Below are 18,170 nucleotides of genomic sequence, written 5' to 3' on the forward strand. Positions count from 1 at the left end.
AAAATGTCCAATCAAGGTGCACCCACTGACTTTCTTTTCAGCTTCCGATCAAATCGCAAATTAGAGAACGAATTTCTTTTCTTTTCTTTTTTGATTTTTGAAGTCACCCAGGAGATGTGCTGGCTTTTCCTCCTCTTTGGGAGAACACGTGGAAAAGAACTGCGTCTGCCGGAGAGCTCCAGTTTGTCCTTAATTTGAGTGAAGCTACCCTCTTGAGCCCATAGAGTTGCTCTCTATAAAACACATTCACGGTTCACCCGTTTCTCCTCTGTCAGGATGTTTAAGAAACTGTGGAGCATTTAACCACCAAAAAAAAAGAAATAGAGGAAATGATGTTCTTGGTGCGAAGTGTAATTTTTTTTTTTACATTTTACTGCATGTTCTGCCCCCCCAAAAAATCTCAATACTACAACAAATCCAGCTTTGAATTTTGTAATTTTAAAACAACGTTAAAGTTAGACATGCACAAATAGGGTTTATTTTCCAAATAAAAGGATTACATAATAAAAGATTTTTTTTTAAAAAGTGGGGAAAGGAAGAATGTATAAAAAATAAAAACACTGATCACTTTAAATTCTGATCGTGAATAAATCCAAGTTTGTTTTTAAAGACGGCTTCCAGGGATGCAGTCCTTAAGACGCGTCATCAACAATTCTGGGTACCGTGAGTGAAAATGGCTTCTCTATTTTAAGTAGAGGGCAAGTTTACACACGAGCACCAACGCACGTTACACTTTAAAGGCGTCGCTGGCATTCAAAAGTCATGTGCATCATAAATACATCATCATCAGAAGAGACGGCGGTTGACGTTAATCTCAGTACTTCCCCATCACTGACATATGCCCACTGCGTCTCGATAATGACAAAGGCTTCAAAATGCAAACATGAACTTTGAATACAGTGTTGAGTCAAAAGGGAGAATATACACCTAACCGTGAAAAAGATCATCCCCCTCCATGCTGAGGATTATGTTCTCATCTGGGATTACAGATGGTAATATTAAGAACAGGACATTGACTGGGGTCTTAATGGGGATGGGTTAATACTCCGGACTTAACTCTATTTAAAAGCCTTCTACCAAGCTGTATCTCGTAGGCATTCGGAGGTAACATCAAGACGGAGCATATTTTTACCCACCTCGCACATCAGTTCCCCTCACCGCACACTGAATGGGGCCCCCTTCAACCACAGGAAGAACTTTGGTGGAACTTTGTTAACTTTTTAATGCTCGTCACGTCGTAGTCGGGGACCTTTTTTGTGTTGTGATGGCAGCGGCTGAAATGGAAGCTTCAGACGCGGTACTGGTAAGACCGTCCGTTGCAAAATATCATCTTGTGATACTTCAAAAATGTGTACGGTCTGATGATCTGTTCATGCCATATTTTACCATCCAACAAGAGGCGGCAAAAAATATGTGAAGTTACGCGTGTATGCTTCTTTCTCTCTGACGCACCTTTCATTATATTTGTGATTTTCTGTTGTAGGTTACCTGAAGATTATATTTACATTGATCCCCATCAAAACTTTTGCTAGATTCTGAAAATATAAGTTTAGTCCACCGTATAAGTTCTGGCAGTTCAATAGTATTTGCCTGTTTTTTTTGGACCATGTTATACAGGAGAACCCTGAACAAGAGCAGATCCTCGACATCATGAGTTACACCCAGCGTGGACGCATGGATGATCAGCGTTGCACCCTGAGTCCCTCTGGAACTGCCAGAACCTCCCATACAGGTCGTTGCCATAGTTACAAATGCAGCCTTTTATACTATATGTGTTGCTCTAAATGTATTAATTATTCCACCCCGCATCCCTCCAGGTTCAAACAGTAAAGGGGTCTTGAGTAGCTTTGACAGCGTGCCAGCGACAAACACCAAGGTACTTCACCTTTAAAAGCTCTAAAAAGCGCCTGGCAACGGGGTGTCATGAGTCAATCTGTGACTCCAGAATGTGATTGTTTTCCTCAGGAGCGAAAAAGTAATTACCACCATGGCTCTGCACCTCATATCTCTGTGACAGAGAGTACCCCGGACATGAACAGGAGGCTGCTCACAGTACCAGTCCACCAGCTACACGTCCCGTCTGAGGATGACCTCTCTCTAAAGGTATGTTCTGTTCCACTGCGTCATGGTGGTCGTGTTCCAGATTTTTTTTAAATTTTTTTTTTGGTTTCATTTGGCGTTATTGAATGTTGATTATCCTTATTTTGGGGCACGTGTTTACCGCACTCTTTTTTTTCAAATAGTCAGAGTCACCTGACGAACAAATAAAGTTCATGAATCTCATCAGCCACTGCCAGCGTGGACGCATGGATGATCAGTGCTGTTCCCTGGATCCGTCCCAGAGCGCTCCGTGCACCCCCAAACACACGGACAGAAAGCAAGCTGCGAGTTTACTAACCACAGGTGACCGATGAACCCACCGTATTTCATCAGTCTCCTAAAACTTCTGTGGAGTTACTTCCCGCCATTTCTCCCTGACAGTTCCATCTTCAGACGCATTTGCTTTTTCATTGTTAAAGTTCAGGATCTACACTGTCAGTTGACTAGTGCACGCTCTCATCTTCCAGGTTCGGATTCTGAAATGTTCTTCAGCCTCTTGGCCAACACTCAGAGCCAACGGCTTGATGACCAGCGGGTATCTCTTCCCTCACTGCCTGGATTACAGAGTGAAAGTCCTAAATCGGCAGGCGGGGGAGATTCAAGCTACTTGTGTTACATGGTCTCGAAAGTTCAGGTTAGTCTGTCCCAGCTTTTTGTATTCAAGTAGCAGAATACTTCAATTGGTTCTTTGACCACAGTGGATAACAAGTGCTTTAAATGTTGCTCATATTAAAACTATAGTGAAAACAGAGTACATCAATTTGCCAAATGCCACAAAATCACAGCCAGTAGTTTCACTCCTCCTCCTTTTTCCGACCGTGTGTTGCTTTAAAATGATTTACTTTAAGAACAGCTCACAAGGAACGTTTTCTGGTGTACTGGCTGAGCAGCCACACGTCATTTGTAAAAGTCAACTCAAGGATCCGCCATCTTTCCCAGATTGAACTTTCATGTAAAAGATGTTCCTTCAACAGCTGAGAAATGTTCTGATTTCTTTTTGCAGGGTTCTAGAATGGACGACCAGAGGTGCTCGCTGCCCCAGCTCGTAACCCCGGATACAGACTCTTCGTCACTAAAGGACATGCCTGTGTCGGGTGTTGGCCCTCCGCGTTCGGCCTCCTTCAGCCCAGGCTCGGACATAGAACGGCCAAAGAGCAAAGAAAAAAAGGTACGTATGCAACAGTCACAGATTTTTATGAGGGCAGCAAAGGTGCATTGATTGATTTGATCATGCTCAGTACTCTAACAGCAGCGATGCACACTTCTTTGTTTTGTTTTGGATTTTTTTACTACCCAGGTTTTGACTGAAACTGAACAGGACAGTTTTCTTAACTTGATGAGTCACGCCCAGCGTGGACGAATGGATGAACAGCGATGTGTCTTAAATCCTAGCCCCAGTCCCAAACGCAAGCCCACTCAGAGGCCAGAGCCCAACGGTTAGAGCCCTAATGTTTATTGTTGTACATGTTTATTTTTTCATTTATATATTTGTTTTTTTACTGCAGCGATGTAATTATTCAGTTGTCTTCTCATGTAATAATCATCAAATTGTACTACATAACTACTACGCCTCTCTTTTTAGTCCCAGGTGCAGAGTCTGAAAAGTTTTTCAGTCTGCTGGCCAATTCTCAGGGCCGACGGCTTGATGATCAGCGAGTGAGTCTTCCCTCGTTGCCAGGGATACAGAATGGAGGCACATCAGCTGCTACAGAGAAAGACGCAAGCTACTTGTGTTACATGGTCTCCAAAGTCCAGGTTAGATTCTATACGTAGCACATTTTCACACATCATTTCAAGTGTGGAATACATTAACTCAGTCCTGCCAGCTTCTTTCAAAACAACATAGCTGCAGTGACTCCTATTTTCGCATCAACAGGGCTCAAGGATGGATGAACAAAGATGTTCTGCACCCCAAATCCTCCAGAATGTAGGTACCCCTCATAATCAGCGCAAAGATCAAGCTGTACCATCCGATAAATCTCCGAGGAGGTCAGGCTCCCTAAACCGGGACAAAACTGACCAACATCAGCAGGTGAGACACAATCACTGATCACGGCTCATAGTTCTGCTCATATTTTAGTCTTTGCTGTTTTCACTTGGTTCTTTCGAGTTAAAAATGCGGTGTGGTCAGTTACTTTGAGCCGTCCTTCTCATTGCTTTTAAATTGTTCACAGGAGGCGTCTCCCGCCGAGCAGGAGCAGTTCTTCAGGATGATAAGTCACGCACAAAGTGGACGCATGGATGAACAACGCTGCTCTTTACAGCCAAGCAGAAGCACACCTGTCACCCCCACACACAATGGAAGTGCTTTAAATAATGCACCGACAGGTCGGGAAACACAAAGGGCAAGTCGGATCAGGAATGCTTTCTTCCTCGTTGACGTCACAGAAATAACACTGTGCTCTCTGTAACAGGTGCGGAGGCTGACGCATTCTTCAGAATCATCGCCTCCAGTCAGGGTCGACGGCTGGACGATCAGCGCGTTGTGCTTCCTACCCTGCCGGGGATAAGTGGAAATTCCAAGGGGAAAGAAAATGTGAGTGATGTAAAATCTGGAAGCCCAGTAGGTTCCTCAGCATTTAAGTAACTGGTGTGGTTGTGAGAACAATAAAAAAAAAAAAAAAAAAAACCCTGCAATCTTAATTTATTGCCTTGTTATTTCTGTAATACCCCAATCCCGGGGTTTAGGGTATGCAGGAGATGATGCTCCAACTCATTCTCAGGACTACAATAGTATAACTTGAGAACATGGTTAGTGTGTTAACCAAGGTTTCTGCTGCACCATGTCAACATCTCTTTTTCTTTTTTTTTTAACTGCATAAAAGCCCCATGTCCAAGGCTGGTGATCATTTCTTAGTGGATCCTTTCTTCTTCTTCTTCTTCTTTCGTTTTTCCCTCTGTGAGGCTTCTGCACCAAACAGCACTTTGGCTGAAGGTACACCAACAAGGTCGAGGAAGGACTGCTCCAGACCTACCCCGCAAAACCACACGGGTTATGCAGAGTCTGGTTTCCCGAGACCCATGCCAAAGTCTGCCTCATTTTCCCCCGAGACAGAGTATCAGAAGAGCCTTACTTCCCCAGCACAGGTAAAAAAAAAAAGAAGAAAAAAACTCCCTCAGATGGGTTTTTACTTCGTTACAACTTCTGCAGAAAGAAGAATAATGCTGTAGAATAGGAGCATACATTGAGAGGAATATTTAAGGGCAGCTTTTAAGGGCACGGTATGTTTCAGTTGTAATGACATGGATCAACAGTGACAGCTTATAGCTTACCCCAGATGAAGGTTTTAGTTAGCAAGGAAAATCTCCTGGATTTTCAAATGTAATTCCTCTCACAAGGGGGGTATCTCTTGCCAAGAATCGTAAGTGTAGTCTCTTCAATGGCCTGCAGCTTGATAATAATGAAATAAGTCACTGAGACAATTAGTAGGGGGAAAAAAAAAGGGATGTGTTTTCTTTCCAGGTGACAGTTAAGGTGTCTATGAGCTTCACTCCACAGCTGGTAAGTTCTCACCATTAGTGTAAACAGCATCTTTATTTCCCAAGAATGATGTGAGCCCCCACAGACGCTTACTGGACTTTTTAATCTTTCAAAGGGTCATAAAGTTGTTGATCAGCCATGCACATTCCCAGAGGTCTTCCTCACTCTTGGAGCCCCAGGAGATAATCTGGTGATCCCTTTGAGCCCGACACCTGGAAGGCCCCTGTCTTTGAATTTGAACCTCATCCGAAAAGAAGATGCCAATTCCGGGCAGTGTTCCTCGAGCCGTGCAAGCCCCAGGAAGGCCCACTCGAGGCCATCATCTCCCAACCCGAAAGCAGCCAATAAATCCCACCATAGACCTTCAGGCCAACAGGAACAGGGGAAGCCTGTGAAAATTAGTCCAGAAGAAGACTGCTTCTCCCTGATTGAGAAAGTTCACACAGCCCACCTACATTTGGGAATGGCTCAAGGAGAACAAAGATGGAAGAGCGAGCCTGGAAGGGGGAAGGAAAAGGCCGAGCACGGAAAGGGAAAAGGGGGTGGAAAGAAAGATAAGAAGGACGGTGGCAATAAACAGTAGGCGGGTATTCCTCAGTGTATCCATGGATGCACACCAGAAAAGAAATGTGAAGTATGAATTGGCGAACTGAATTTGTAGTTTTCATACACGCAGTAATTAAGAGGCTATTTACTGTAGAACTCCGTTGTGGTCTGTGTTTATTCTGAGAACTGAATTAATCATGAAGCATTTTATTCATTTGTTTTCCTTGATAGCTGTTCATTTCATTGATGTATAATCTGTGCGTTTTCATTATGTTTGAATATACGCTGTTAAAAAAAAAAAAAATCATACCATTTTTTTGCTGCTTGTTCAAACAAATTATGGACAGATGGGACTTCACTCCGTTGGTCAAAGTGTCCAAAACAAATAAATAATCTTTGAGAGGAAAATCAGGAAGAAGAAGAAAAGCTGTGAAACAATAAACTCAACAAAATTAAATGTGATCACTTGTTCATGTCTCTTCACAGTTAGTGTAACTGCTACATCAATGACAAATGGGCCTGGAGTCTCTCTGAACGGTTAGCGTTCGCATGTAGCAGTAACACTGGGCACAGTTGTTTTCAGTCCACTTTATGGAGGGCTCAAATTAAAAAAGAAGAGTTTGTTGGTGCATCGTAACTTCATTGATGGGAGTTGAATGAGCACATTGACTGAAACAATCCGCGAGTGAAGATTTACGTGCACTTGATGATTTTTAAAGTTCATATTGAGGTTAGCCTTTAACGATACCTCAGGAGCAGTAGCTAAATGCTAGCTTGCTACTGGCGTGAGATTTTTTTTTTATTTTAAATGTAGAAAAAACTTGTAGGCATCTCTGTTTACTTTCTCTGAACTACATTGAAAATAATACCTTTTAAGTTACTTTTAAGATTAGTTTTTTTTTTGTTTGTTTTTACAGTATATTCTACGATTGCTTTGGGCGTAGCTTAGATGATTCAGCAGTGTCACATTCTAATTAGCTCTACCACGCCAGTGTTAGAATGTGGTACACATCTGCAAGTCAGTGTAATACACTTTGGTTCATTCACTGAAACTATTTACAGGCTTTAACTTGAGTAGGATTATGAATGCAGCATCCCCCCCCCCCCATTCTTTCTTTTTAAAATTATTCTTATATTTGACTTCATCCGAAGGCGTCTTCTGCCGTTGAACTTACAGGTATTAGCATTCATCTAACCGCTATCCAAGGGAGCACGGTATGAGGTTGAAAATGGAAAAACAAGAAGTTAAAAAAAACAACATTAAACTTATTTTCAACATTTATTCAAGATTTGCCGAGGGAGGGGCTCATATTATATGAACTCCTAAAATGGTTCAGCTGGGTCTTGCGTCTTATTCGGCAGAGTCACTCCCCTGTAAACAAAGGAGATAATCAGTACTTCTTTGCTGTGTGAAAGAATGTGTATAAAGATCCACATATGTCAGGTTTCAGCGTATGAATGTATTTGATTCCTTGCACTCAATTATCAGATATTTAACTGATTACCTTTCCAGCGTCACGGCTCTTGGCTCTCAGCTTGTTGACCTGGGACTCAGCGATGTCAGCACGTTCCTGAGCCTCCTCCAGCTCATGCTGGACCTTCCTGAGCCTGGACATGTGAGTGTTGGCCTGCTCCTCCTGTGGAGAATTTAGAGTTGTTTTAATTTCAAGACATTAATGTGATTTTGTTATGGATACAACTTCATCTGATTTGTCAGAATCATGTAGTGGACTTACAGCCTCCTCAGCCTGCCTCTTGTAGGCCTTGACTTTGAGCTGCAGTTTATCCACCAGATCCTGCAGTCTGTTGACATTCTTCTTGTCCTCCTCAGTCTGCCAAAATGCAGTGTTGTTTTAGATGGCATGTGGATGCTGCCATGATTGTTTTTAGTGAAATGAAACCTACCTGGTAGGTGAGCTCCTTCACTCTCCGCTCATATTTGCGGACTCCTTTAACAGCATCAGCTCCACGCCTCTGCTCTCCTTCAACTTCAGATTCCAGCTCCCGCACCTGTGATGACAATCAACGTTGTAGTGTTGAGAAAGAAATGGGTGGTTTATTAAGTGCAATTAATGAGTAACTCTCCTGTCTCTCATTTCTACACAGTTCGTACCCTGGACTCCAGCTTCTGGAGCTGCTTCTTGCCACCCTTCATGGCGAGGTTCTCAGCCTCATCCAGACGGTGCTGCAGGTCCTTGACGGTGACCTCCAGGTTCTTCTTCATCCTCTCCAGGTGAGCGCTGGTGTCCTGTTCCTTCTTCAGCTCCTCAGCCATCATGGCTGCCTGAAACATTGAAATGTGATCCAATTAATTCATAATGTATTACGGACCAAAAATCATTGGTGCATGGAAGTAAATCACAAATGAAAAAAAAAAGTTTAATGTTGAAAACTCACATCAGTGATAGCCTTCTTGGCCTTCTCCTCAGCGTTTCTTGCTTCCTGAACAGCATCGTCCACTTCACTTTGAATCTGGACAAAGTCTGACTCCAGCTTCTTCTTGGTGTTTATGAGACTGGTATTCTAATTGATTAAATGGCCCATTTAATTAGATTCATAAACATTTTTAATCATATATATTTTGTGTGGATTATTGTACAAAGGTCGTGACACAAACCTGAGAGTGAAGCAGTCCAACACGCTCGCTAGCATCAACCAGCTCCTGCTCAGCCACTTTGCGGCCTCTCTCAGTCTGCTCCAGAGCGGCTCTCAGCTCCTCGATTTCTGCCAGCATCAGGCCATTTCTGCGCTCCACCATGGCAACCTGCTCCTTCATGTCTTCTTGTCCTCTGAGAGCATCATCAAGGTGAAGTTGGGCATCCTGAAAAAGTAAAGTGTTCTGTTAACTTTCTATATTCCATATACTTTCTTAATTCATTGGTCCAACAAACTTCACCTTGAGCTGTCCCTGGACATTCCTCAGTTGTTTCTGGGCCTCAGCAGCCTGCCTGTTGGCGTGGCTCAGCTGAATCTCCATCTCGTTCAGGTCTCCCTCCATCTTCTTCTTGACTCTCAGGGCGTCATTCCTGCTCCTGACCTCAGAATCAAGAGTGCTCTGCATGGAGTCAATCACTCTCTGGCTGTTCCTCTTGATCTGCTCCATCTCCTCATCTTTCTCTGCCAGCTTCCTGTCGACCTCACCCTTGATCTGGTTGAGCTCAAGCTGAACACGGAGAATCTTGGACTCCTCGTGCTCCAGTGTACCCTAGAGGAAGGTCATCACATAAAAAAATGGTTGTTCTGAAAAACTAGTGGCACACAGCACACAAAAGAAATGATTTAAATAAATTACCAACTCAAACAGTGTCAATAACAAATAGAAATATAATACCTCTGCCTCCTCCAAGGCAGTCTGAATTTCAGCTTTTTCACTTTCTATAGCCTTTTTAGCTTTTTCCAGCTCATGGATGCTTTTTCCAGTCTCTCCAATCTGTTCAGTCAGATCTGAGATCTCCTCTACAGATCGAAATGCAGAAACACTTTATTATACTGTTCACCACTGCCACATTTTGTCCGAAATCTAGATTAAATTTGACTCACGCTGGAGGTTCTTGTTCTCTCTCTTCATGGTCTCCAGCTGATCCAGAGCCTCCTCATAAGAGTTCTTCATCTTGAACAGTTCAGTGCTGAGAGAGCGAGCCTCCTTCTGGGCTCCTTCCAGCTCAGCCTGGCCCTCCTCGTACTTCTGTTTCCATTCTGCCAGGACCTTAAAATATATAGATGAACAACAATTATAACAGGATATTCAGTAGATTTGAGTTTTATTCAGGGAAATTTGATTGTGATTTCATGTCACCTTATCAAAGTTCCTCTGCTTCTTGTCAAGGTTAGCAGCCAGAGCATTTGCTCTCTCCACATCAATCATGAGGTCCTCCACCTCACCCTGCAGCCTCTGCTTGGTCTTCTCCAAAGAGGCGCACTTGGAGTTCACAGCCTCAATGGACTCCTCTGCGTCCTGGAGACGCTGGGCAAGCTTTTTCCTGTAGTGAAGAGGAAGATGTTAAAATGATACCTTAAAAAGCAAGCAGTTGAAATGGATTTAAACTCAGAAAGACAGAGACGTACTTGGCCTCCTCCAGCTCCTCGGTGCGCTGGATAGCATCAGTCTCATATTTGGTTCTCCACTGAGCCACCTCACTGTTGGCCTTGGACATTCCTCTCTGGAGCTCAGCTTTAGCCTCCTGCTCCTCCTCAAACTGTTCTCTGAGCAGGTCACAGTCGTGGCGGGCCGACTGAACAGCATGGGCCAGGGCATTCTTGGCCTATAAATTTACGACAAAAGCATGAACTCAAGCACAAACACAAAGACTGGTCTAAGTGTCGAAGTTCTGAACTCCACACCATGCATCTTGTACCTTCACTTCCTCCTCAATGTGCCTCTTCAGCTCTTCAATCTGCTGAGTGTAAGCCTGTTTGCCTCTTGTCAACTGGGAAATAAGAGCCTCTTTCTCCTCAAGTTGGCGAGAGAATTCACCTGAACAAAAGGCAAAAGATTATTTCAGGATACAGTTTTACTCCTGCACAAGTTAAAGAATATTTTCTCAAAAAAATCCATAACATTAAAGGAAATGACTATGGATAACTGAGCAGTGAAAGACACTGATTTAAAGCAAAATCTTAAACATCTGGAAACATACCATTTTCTGTTTGCAGTCTTGCCCTCTGTGCACTCAGGTCATTCAGCTGGCGAACATTCTCATCATTTTTGGACTTAATTTCACTTAATTGGTCCTCAAGAGTTCTGCACATTTTCTCCAGATTGCTCTGGATAGAGAGGGCACAACAAAGTTGTACATGACACACAGTGAAAACGGAGATTTCTGCTGTGGTCTTCTTTCTCGCCCCAATACCTTTGCTTTAGCGACAGCCTCCATGTTGCTGGAGAGGTCATCAATCTCCATCTTGTACTCGCTCTTCTCCTTCTCCAACTTCTGTTTGACGCGCTGGAGGTTGTCAATCTGCTCACCCAGCTCTGCAACACTGTCGGCCTGCTTCTTGCGGAGAGCGGCTGAGGTGGCTTCATGCTGCAGGGTTGATTCTTCAAGGTCGCGACGCAGCTTCTGGAACTCGGCCTCACGCTTCTTGTTCATCTCAATCTGAGCGGCTGTTGCTCCACCAGCCTCCTCGAGCCTCTCACTGATCTCCTCAAGCTCCCTGGAGAGGTCAGCCCTCTGCTTCTCCACCTTTGCCCTAGCAGCCCTCTCAGCCTCAATCTCTTCCTCCAGCTCCTCAATACGAGCCTGCGATTGATGATAGTGTTGTCAAAAAGGTGCAGTTTTCATTTACTAAGTCTTAAAATATATATATGCTGTCTACGGTGTGTTACCTGGAGTTCCTTGATCTTCTTCTGAAGCTGAGCACCCAGAGACTGTTCATCCTCAATCTTGCTGAGCAGCTGGCTAATCTCAAAGTCTTTCCTGAGAAAGACAACAAAAACGGTTATTTCTATTACGATAGAAGAAGATAATAGAGAAAAACCTCAAGAAATGACCATGACTTACTTCTTGATTTTCTCCTCAGATTGCTGCTTGTCATTCTCCAGATCCATGATGGATTCCTGGGCCAATTTCAGATCTCCCTCAAGCTTTCTCTTGGCTCTCTCAAGGTCCATACGGAGCTTCTTCTCTTGCTCCAGTGATCCCTCAAGCTTTTAAGAAAACATTATGGTCACATAAATTGTTATTGTATGTAGATGTAATAGAGTATGATTTCAAATACACAAGCTGTGAACCCAAACTCATGATCAAAAGCTATGGTTTTCCTCACATCATCCACTTGCTGCTCCAGCTTTGTCTTGGCCTTGGTCAGAGTGTTGACTTTGTCTTCCTCTGCCTGGAGATCATCCAGTGTTTGCTGGTGGGCCTCTTGGAGGGCTTTCTTCTCCTTGGTCAGTTTGGCAATAGACTCATCTTGAGATGCCATCTCCTCTGTCAGGTTTTTCACCTGAAGTATTGAAAAAAGTTGTTGAAATGAAGTTAAAACATGTCCATATCTTTATAAAAGAGAATTCATATATGGAACTCATAAATGGAACCTTGTTTTCAGTGGCATGTTTCTCCTTCTCCACTTTAGCCAAGGTGAGCTCCAAGTCATCAATGTCTTTCTTCAGCTCAGAGCATTCATCCTCCAGCTTCCTCTTCTTGGCAGTCAGCTCGGCGTTGATTTCCTCTTCATCCTCCAGTCTCTCAGTTGTTTCTTTGAGTTTGGCCTCGAGCTGGATCTTGCTCTTAATGAGCCCTTCACACCTTTCCTCAGCATCTGAGAGGTTCTCACTTTCCTACAGTTAAATAATACATCTGATTTGTTCCTGAATTAAATATATTTCAAAACAAATGCAATAGATTTTTGTAATATCCCTGATACCTCACTGATCTAGAAACATACTGAATTTCAGTGAATGTCCCATCATTTTGTACTTTACTTACAGCTGCTACTTGAAGTTGCAGGTCGTTCTTTTCTTGCAGCAGGGAAACCATTTTCTCCTCCAGTTCCTTCTTCTTGGCCAGGGCAGTAGTAAGGTCTGATTGCATCTTCCCAAAGTTCTCTTTCATTTGTGCCAGCTCTTTCTCAGTCTCAGCACTCTTCAGAAGAGGCTTGATCTTGAAATAAAGATGCATCCATGGCCAGTTTTTGACATTCATGAATGAACGGACGTTATACTGGATGGTGAAGATAGATTCTCTATTGAAGCAAAAAAACAAAAGAGACAGATATTTCACCTGGATAGTGATATCATTTTGTGGATTTTAAGATTTTTTTTTCGACCAAAAGCGTTCATTTATTTTAGATTTGTTTCATTTGAAAGTTCTGTTCAATGTAATTAAATTCTCACCTCCTCTCCATCATCTTAACAAACTCTTTCCTCATGAGGAATCCTCTGCAGAGAGCTTGAGTCATGGTCACCAGCTCAGCAAGTTTCTCATCTCTCATCTCCTCCAGGGTACCCAGCAGACCAGCCTTGAAGAACACCTGTGTAGTGAAGATATGACCTTTTTAAGCCCACGTAGCTGCAACAGAGCAAACCAAGTGTGATGCAGTCTACGAGGACATACCTTTGTGTGCCCAAACTTGTACTGAGTGTGATCCACATCAATGGAGCCCAGCAGCTTCTCTGCTGCTTTCTTGTTGTCAATGAATTGTCCCTCTGGGATGACACTGGCATTCAGTACTTTGTATCTGCAAGGATAAGTTTATGAACTCAGATTACCAGTGATGGTTGCTTTTTTCGATCAAAACAAATCCCCCACAGAAATATCTTGAGCTTGAGCCACAACGAATGAAAAATCAGCCACCTCTGCTTGAAGTCACCGTAGAGGATTCTGCTCGGGAAACCCTTCCTGCAGATTCTGATACCCTCCAGCACACCGTTACACCTCAGCTGATGGATGACCAAGAAGTTCTCCATGAGACCTGCACATTTCACAAAAGAGCACTTTTTTAAAAATCACATTTCAGATATCCTCTTTCACTGTTTACATTTTAAGAAACACAGACAATTCTAGAGCACCAAACCTGGGGTCTTTGTTTCATTGGGAATCAGGCAACGGACAAAATGAGGGTGAGTGCTCCTCAAGTTGGTCATCAGCTTGCCCAAGTTCTCCTGGGAGGTGAAATATTATCATTTAAACAAACATCATTATCAGCATCGACCCATCAGAAAGTGAATCTATACTTCCCTGAATGGTAACCTTACCCTGAAAAGAGCAGAGACAGTCTGGAAGGAGCCACCCTTTTTCTTTCCACCACCCTTCTTGCCACCACCAGCCTCTGTTTTTCAAAACATAATGCCAGTTAGCAATTACTAAATATGTGCATCACGACTAAATGTAGAGATGAGGAAATGTGCTTGTTTGACCTTACAGATCTCATACCTGTATATATGAGTGGAGATAAAACAGTATCACATTAAGGGTCAACCAAAACCACCAAGCACATTTTCACACAGTCACGTGTGTATCAGCTTCTTACCCTCAGCTGAAGCATGGGACGCGTATAGGAAGCACAGCAATTTGTTTGCAGACTTCTGGTAGAGCTGGACGACGGAGTCATTCAGGGGGTCCTTGTTCTTGTCCAGCCAGCCAGTGATGTTGTAGTCCACTGTTCCAGCATAGTGGACCAGGGAGAAGTGAGCCTCAGCCTTGCCCTTTGCAGGCTTCGGCTTCTCAAAGGCCTTGGTCTTGCCAAGATGCTGATCGTGCAGCTTGTTCTTGAAAGAGGTGTCTGTTGCCTTGGGGAACATGCACTCCTCTTCAAGGATGGAGAAGATGCCCATTGGCTGGGGGTAAATTATAACAATTTAGCAAGAACGAAGAAAGCAGGAATTCCACCGTACCTGACAGATTTGTCTTACCTTCTCAATAAGCTCAATGCAGGCAGCCAAGTCCATACCGAAGTCAATGAACTCCCACACAATGCCCTCCTTCTTGTACTCCTCTTGCTCCAGGACGAACATGTGGTGGTTGAAGAACTGTTGCAGTTTCTCATTGGTGAAGTTGATGCAGAGCTGCTCCAAGCTGTTGAACTACAGTGCACAAGTACATAATCAATTAATATTCATGTGGCATTTCAGTGGTATTGCTACCAAGTGTCTTCATTTAACTCACATCGAAGATCTCAAATCCAGCAATATCCAACACTCCAATGAAGAACTGTCTTGGCTGCTTAGTGTCCAACATCTCATTGATACGGACGACCATCCACAAGAACATTTTCTCATAGACAGACTTGCACAGAGCCGAGACAGCGTTGTTGACCTAGGAGAAGCATGTGCATTGGTTTTACAACAAAGACAATTCACCACTTAATTATGTGAAAGAAAGAAAGTTGCAACAGAAAGTTTTTAAGCAGAAATTTTGAAGTTGTTGTTGGCTTTGGTTTCGTTTTGTTTTCTCACCTGTGGGACAGTCTGACCTTTGGTTACAAACTCATTTCCGACTTTGACTCTTGGGTAGCACAGAGCTTTCAGCATATCAGCTGAGTTCAGCCCCATGAGGTAGGCGATTTTATCAGCCTCTGAATCAAAGAAAAACAACTCTTTTAATTTCAAACCACCAAAATACCTCATTAAATCATGACTGTATGCTAAATTTAAAAAACACCTCCCAGAAATCGGGTCGCAAGTCTGAGGCTTTGGCTCGTGTTGCACCTAAGTTACGCACACTTAAACTGAGACTTAATCTGGACTCATCCTCAAAAGAAGTGACTTGATTGGACTCAGCTAAATCAGATATTCCTTGCTTGCTGCTCGCTTTGTGGAACCGTTTATTTGATTATATTAGTTGTTGCTGAATATTTTAAAGATGAGTGTTACCCAGCGCTGGCTTTACTATGACCACCACAATGAAGCATCTGTGTTTGTGACTACTGTATTTTAAAATTACTTTTCTCCGCATTTGGAAAAGTGCTTTGTGGCTAAAAACTGGTGCAAATTGGCATTTGAGTAACATTTAACAACGACTGTAGCAGTGCGATGATACTCTTGCTAAATTCTGATTACGGTTTGTTCTAAAACGATTAAGGAAGTTTATTTGTTGTGCTACTAACAAACTTCCCAAAATTACAAGAATTACCCTCAGTGCCATCAGGTTCAGCCTGCTCCTCGCGCTGCTTCTGCTTGAATTTCATGTTGCCGTGATGCATCACAGCACCAGTCAGCTTGTAGATACCAATCTTCTCCTCAGCGGTGAAGCCCAGGATGTCAATAGCAGTCTGCAATTTATAACGAGCAAATTAGTATTTAACATAGGGTAGGGGTAGGCTAACCCGAACATTTTCATCATATTCCTTCCCGCTTACGTCAGTTGCAATGAACTCCTCCACGTCATTGATGCTCTTGACAGTGATTTCACCCTGACTGATCATTGGGTAGTCATAGGGGTTGGTGGTGATCAGGAGAGCCTCTGGAAGGAAATAGAGGAAAAACACAAGTCAATATCTGTACTCAATGTGGTCTTATTATGGGTTTATTTATATATGTATATTTTTTGTTTATTTGTTATTTTTGTTTCGTATTGTTTCCATGTTTTTACATCGATGTGTATCTTTGTCTTTTTCCAGGTATCATCAACCTGCCAAGCAACTACAGGTGGAACATAGCCTCTGGCTACAACTGGGGTATGTAAATGTTCACTCATGTGCTCCGTCCGTTCTTTTAAATAAATAAATAAATAAAACACACCCAGGAGCTCAGGCTTGTGGCCAGTCATCAGCTGGTAGAAGATATGGTAGCTCCTCTCAGCAGACAACTGGAAGGTCACACGGGACTTCTCCAGCAGATCTGAGTATTTGAAGAAGAAGTGATTCATGAGGATCAACCAGTGAATTGCTCACTTTGCCAAGAAATGACAACTTACATGTTTCAATATCAGCTGAGGCCAGCTTGCCAGAAGACGCGAAGTGGATTCTGATGAATTTACCCTACACATTTACCAGAGAAGTGTCAGTGTCTGTCTGACTCTGAGTAACAGCAAGTTTTGAGTTTTACAGAGCTCTGTACTTAGACTACTTACAAAACGAGAGGAGTTGTCATTCCTCACAGTTTTGGCATTACCATAGGCTTCCAGCAGAGGGTTGGCTGCAATGATTTGATCTTCCAGGGAACCCTACACAGAGACATTAGTAGGTTATAAAAGAACTATGGCAGACATTTTTTTTATCAGACAGTCAGTTTTTACCTGCATCTTGCCAGATGTATGCTCAGCCTTCTTAGCTCCAGTCACTGCAATTGTTGCAAAGTACTGGATGACACGCTTGGTGTTGACAGTCTTTCCTGCACCGGATTCTCCGCTGTGGAATAAAAGGATAACCTTGAGTACTCAATAGTTCTTAAGTTTCCAAAACATTATATTAAGTTACACTCACGTAATAAGGACAGACTGGTTCTCACGATCTGAAATACAATCAAAGACACTCAAGTCAAAGTTTTCATAGTTAGATTCTTCTTTTTGTCTAATTGGTTACTATCCCTGGTGGAGTCTTACCAGTGAGCATGAACTGGTAGGCATTGTCAGAGATGGAGAAGATGTGGGGTGGAGCCTCAATCCTCTTCTTGCCTCTGTAGGCATTAACAACCTGAGTGTCGTACACAGGAAGCCACTTGTAGGGGTTCACGACGACGCAGAAGAGACCAGAGTAGGTCTGTCGGAGAGAGAGGGAGAAGCATCAGCACATCTCGTACACAGATGATGCAGATACAAGTGCACTGTTTTCAGGTGGAGGCTTACGTAGATCATCCATGATGCAAAACGCTCTTTGAGGTTATACAGCACAGCAGGCTCATTGAGGTGGGTCATCATGGCCATGTCCTCAATTTTGTCAAACTTAGGAGGGTTCATGGGATGAATGTCGTCCTCTTTTACAGTGACAGTCTGAATGGAAGATACAGTGAATCAAATTTGATAAAAGCGGTAATGCAACAGATGGGATCGTTTTTGCTTCAAATAATCTCTCTCTTTACTGAGCAGGTTGATGGTCTTTTCTACGGTCATTTGAGATGTTTGGAGTTGAGGCGTTTTTACCTTTCCTTCTAAAGTGTCCACTGTGGCTTTGCCACCCTCCCTTTTGACGAGTTTACCCTTGACGTACATCTCATCTGGAACAACCACAAAGAAGGCTGTTTTGGCATCAAATGGGGCAGTCTGAGCCTCAATCCTCTCCTTCTCAGGCTTTCTGAGGTATATGGCCGCCGGGCCATAGGCCTCCATCTCTGCGTCCGTGCTCATTGTGGCACCTTAAAAGAGACTGAAAGTAAAGAGAGGTTATATTTCACTTACATTTCTGTGAGTAAACGTTTACTTGCTCAGTAGGCATGGTGAAGTTCTTATGTTTTTTTTTTTTTTAAATAAATCCCAGTATGTTTTACCTCCCCTGGCCTCAATTGAAGATGGTATACAGTCAGATGTGTTCCTGATCCTGTCAGTAAATAATGGGTACACACATCAAAATTTGCATTACATATTCAAACTAAAGGCCTCACAAACCATGTGAAAATTAAAAAAATATGCAAATGAAATTGAAATGAAAGAATAATAACAAGAGTAACATC

The 18,170-nt window shown here is 43.0% G+C and overlaps 2 protein-coding genes across 3 annotated transcripts; one reads left to right on the forward strand and one right to left on the reverse strand.

Annotated features, from left to right (window-relative positions):
- Positions 1–167: 167 nt before the first annotated feature.
- LOC147244798 (uncharacterized) lies at positions 168–6,644 on the forward strand. 2 transcript variants are annotated; one of them, XM_086186018.1, is made up of 15 exons: positions 168–1,303; positions 1,618–1,735; positions 1,818–1,876; positions 1,966–2,103; positions 2,244–2,403; positions 2,568–2,734; positions 3,104–3,268; positions 3,398–3,536; positions 3,683–3,855; positions 3,977–4,132; positions 4,275–4,428; positions 4,515–4,636; positions 5,005–5,187; positions 5,564–5,602; positions 5,697–6,644. In XM_086186018.1, exons 1-15 carry the CDS (start codon positions 1,265–1,267, stop codon positions 6,162–6,164), a joined length of 2,280 nt encoding a protein of 759 aa, XP_086042144.1. In that variant the 5' UTR covers positions 168–1,264; the 3' UTR covers positions 6,165–6,644. The 2 variants fall into 2 exon arrangements, with proteins under 2 accessions (XP_086042144.1, XP_086042145.1); XM_086186019.1 differs by having other exon boundaries at positions 1,618–1,732; positions 5,697–6,643.
- An 819-nt stretch (positions 6,645–7,463) lies between these two features.
- Positions 7,464–16,729, reverse strand: LOC147244799 (myosin heavy chain, fast skeletal muscle-like). The gene is made up of 34 exons (XM_086186009.1): positions 16,636–16,729; positions 16,480–16,543; positions 16,305–16,403; positions 15,923–16,026; positions 15,697–15,835; positions 15,021–15,139; positions 14,731–14,880; positions 14,478–14,648; positions 14,096–14,402; positions 13,821–13,894; positions 13,640–13,727; positions 13,420–13,537; positions 13,180–13,303; positions 12,960–13,096; positions 12,553–12,808; positions 12,162–12,404; positions 11,894–12,070; positions 11,629–11,774; positions 11,454–11,544; positions 10,978–11,367; positions 10,765–10,891; positions 10,483–10,601; positions 10,193–10,389; positions 9,924–10,107; positions 9,668–9,833; positions 9,459–9,583; positions 9,024–9,332; positions 8,745–8,948; positions 8,525–8,650; positions 8,241–8,411; positions 8,033–8,137; positions 7,864–7,959; positions 7,633–7,764; positions 7,464–7,499 (listed from the first exon to the last, which is right to left on the reverse strand). Exons 3-34 carry the CDS (start codon positions 16,330–16,332, stop codon positions 7,479–7,481), a joined length of 4,944 nt encoding a protein of 1,647 aa, XP_086042135.1. The 5' UTR covers positions 16,333–16,403; positions 16,480–16,543; positions 16,636–16,729; the 3' UTR covers positions 7,464–7,478.
- Positions 16,730–18,170: the final 1,441 nt, after the last annotated feature.

This window comes from Aulostomus chinensis, chromosome 18 (genome assembly GCF_037954235.1).
Source record: "Aulostomus chinensis isolate RoL2024-O1b breed Wild chromosome 18, RoL_Achi_v1.0, whole genome shotgun sequence".
NCBI lineage: Eukaryota > Metazoa > Chordata > Actinopteri > Syngnathiformes > Aulostomidae > Aulostomus > Aulostomus chinensis.

What these genes read in the sequence shown, in the direction of transcription:
- LOC147244798 (XM_086186018.1), top strand. Translation starts at nt 1,265, where the DNA reads ATGGCAGCGGCTGAAATGGAAGCTTCAGACGCGGTACTG. An exon ending in AAACTGACCAACATCAGCAG is followed by an intron (nt 4,133 to 4,274) that starts GTGAGACACAAT and finishes AATTGTTCACAG; the next exon opens with GAGGCGTCTCCCGCCGAGCA. An exon ending in ATTCCAAGGGGAAAGAAAAT is followed by an intron (nt 4,637 to 5,004) that starts GTGAGTGATGTA and finishes TCCCTCTGTGAG; the next exon opens with GCTTCTGCACCAAACAGCAC.
- LOC147244799 (XM_086186009.1), bottom strand. Translation starts at nt 16,332, where the DNA reads ATGACTGGCCACAAGCCTGAGCTCCTGG. An exon ending in GTTAAGATGATGGAGAGGAG is followed by an intron (nt 12,809 to 12,959) that starts GTGAGAATTTAA and finishes TTGCTTCAATAG; the next exon opens with AGAATCTATCTTCACCATCC. An exon ending in AGAGCCGTGACGCTGGAAAG is followed by an intron (nt 7,500 to 7,632) that starts GTAATCAGTTAA and finishes CTTTGTTTACAG; the next exon opens with GGGAGTGACTCTGCCGAATA.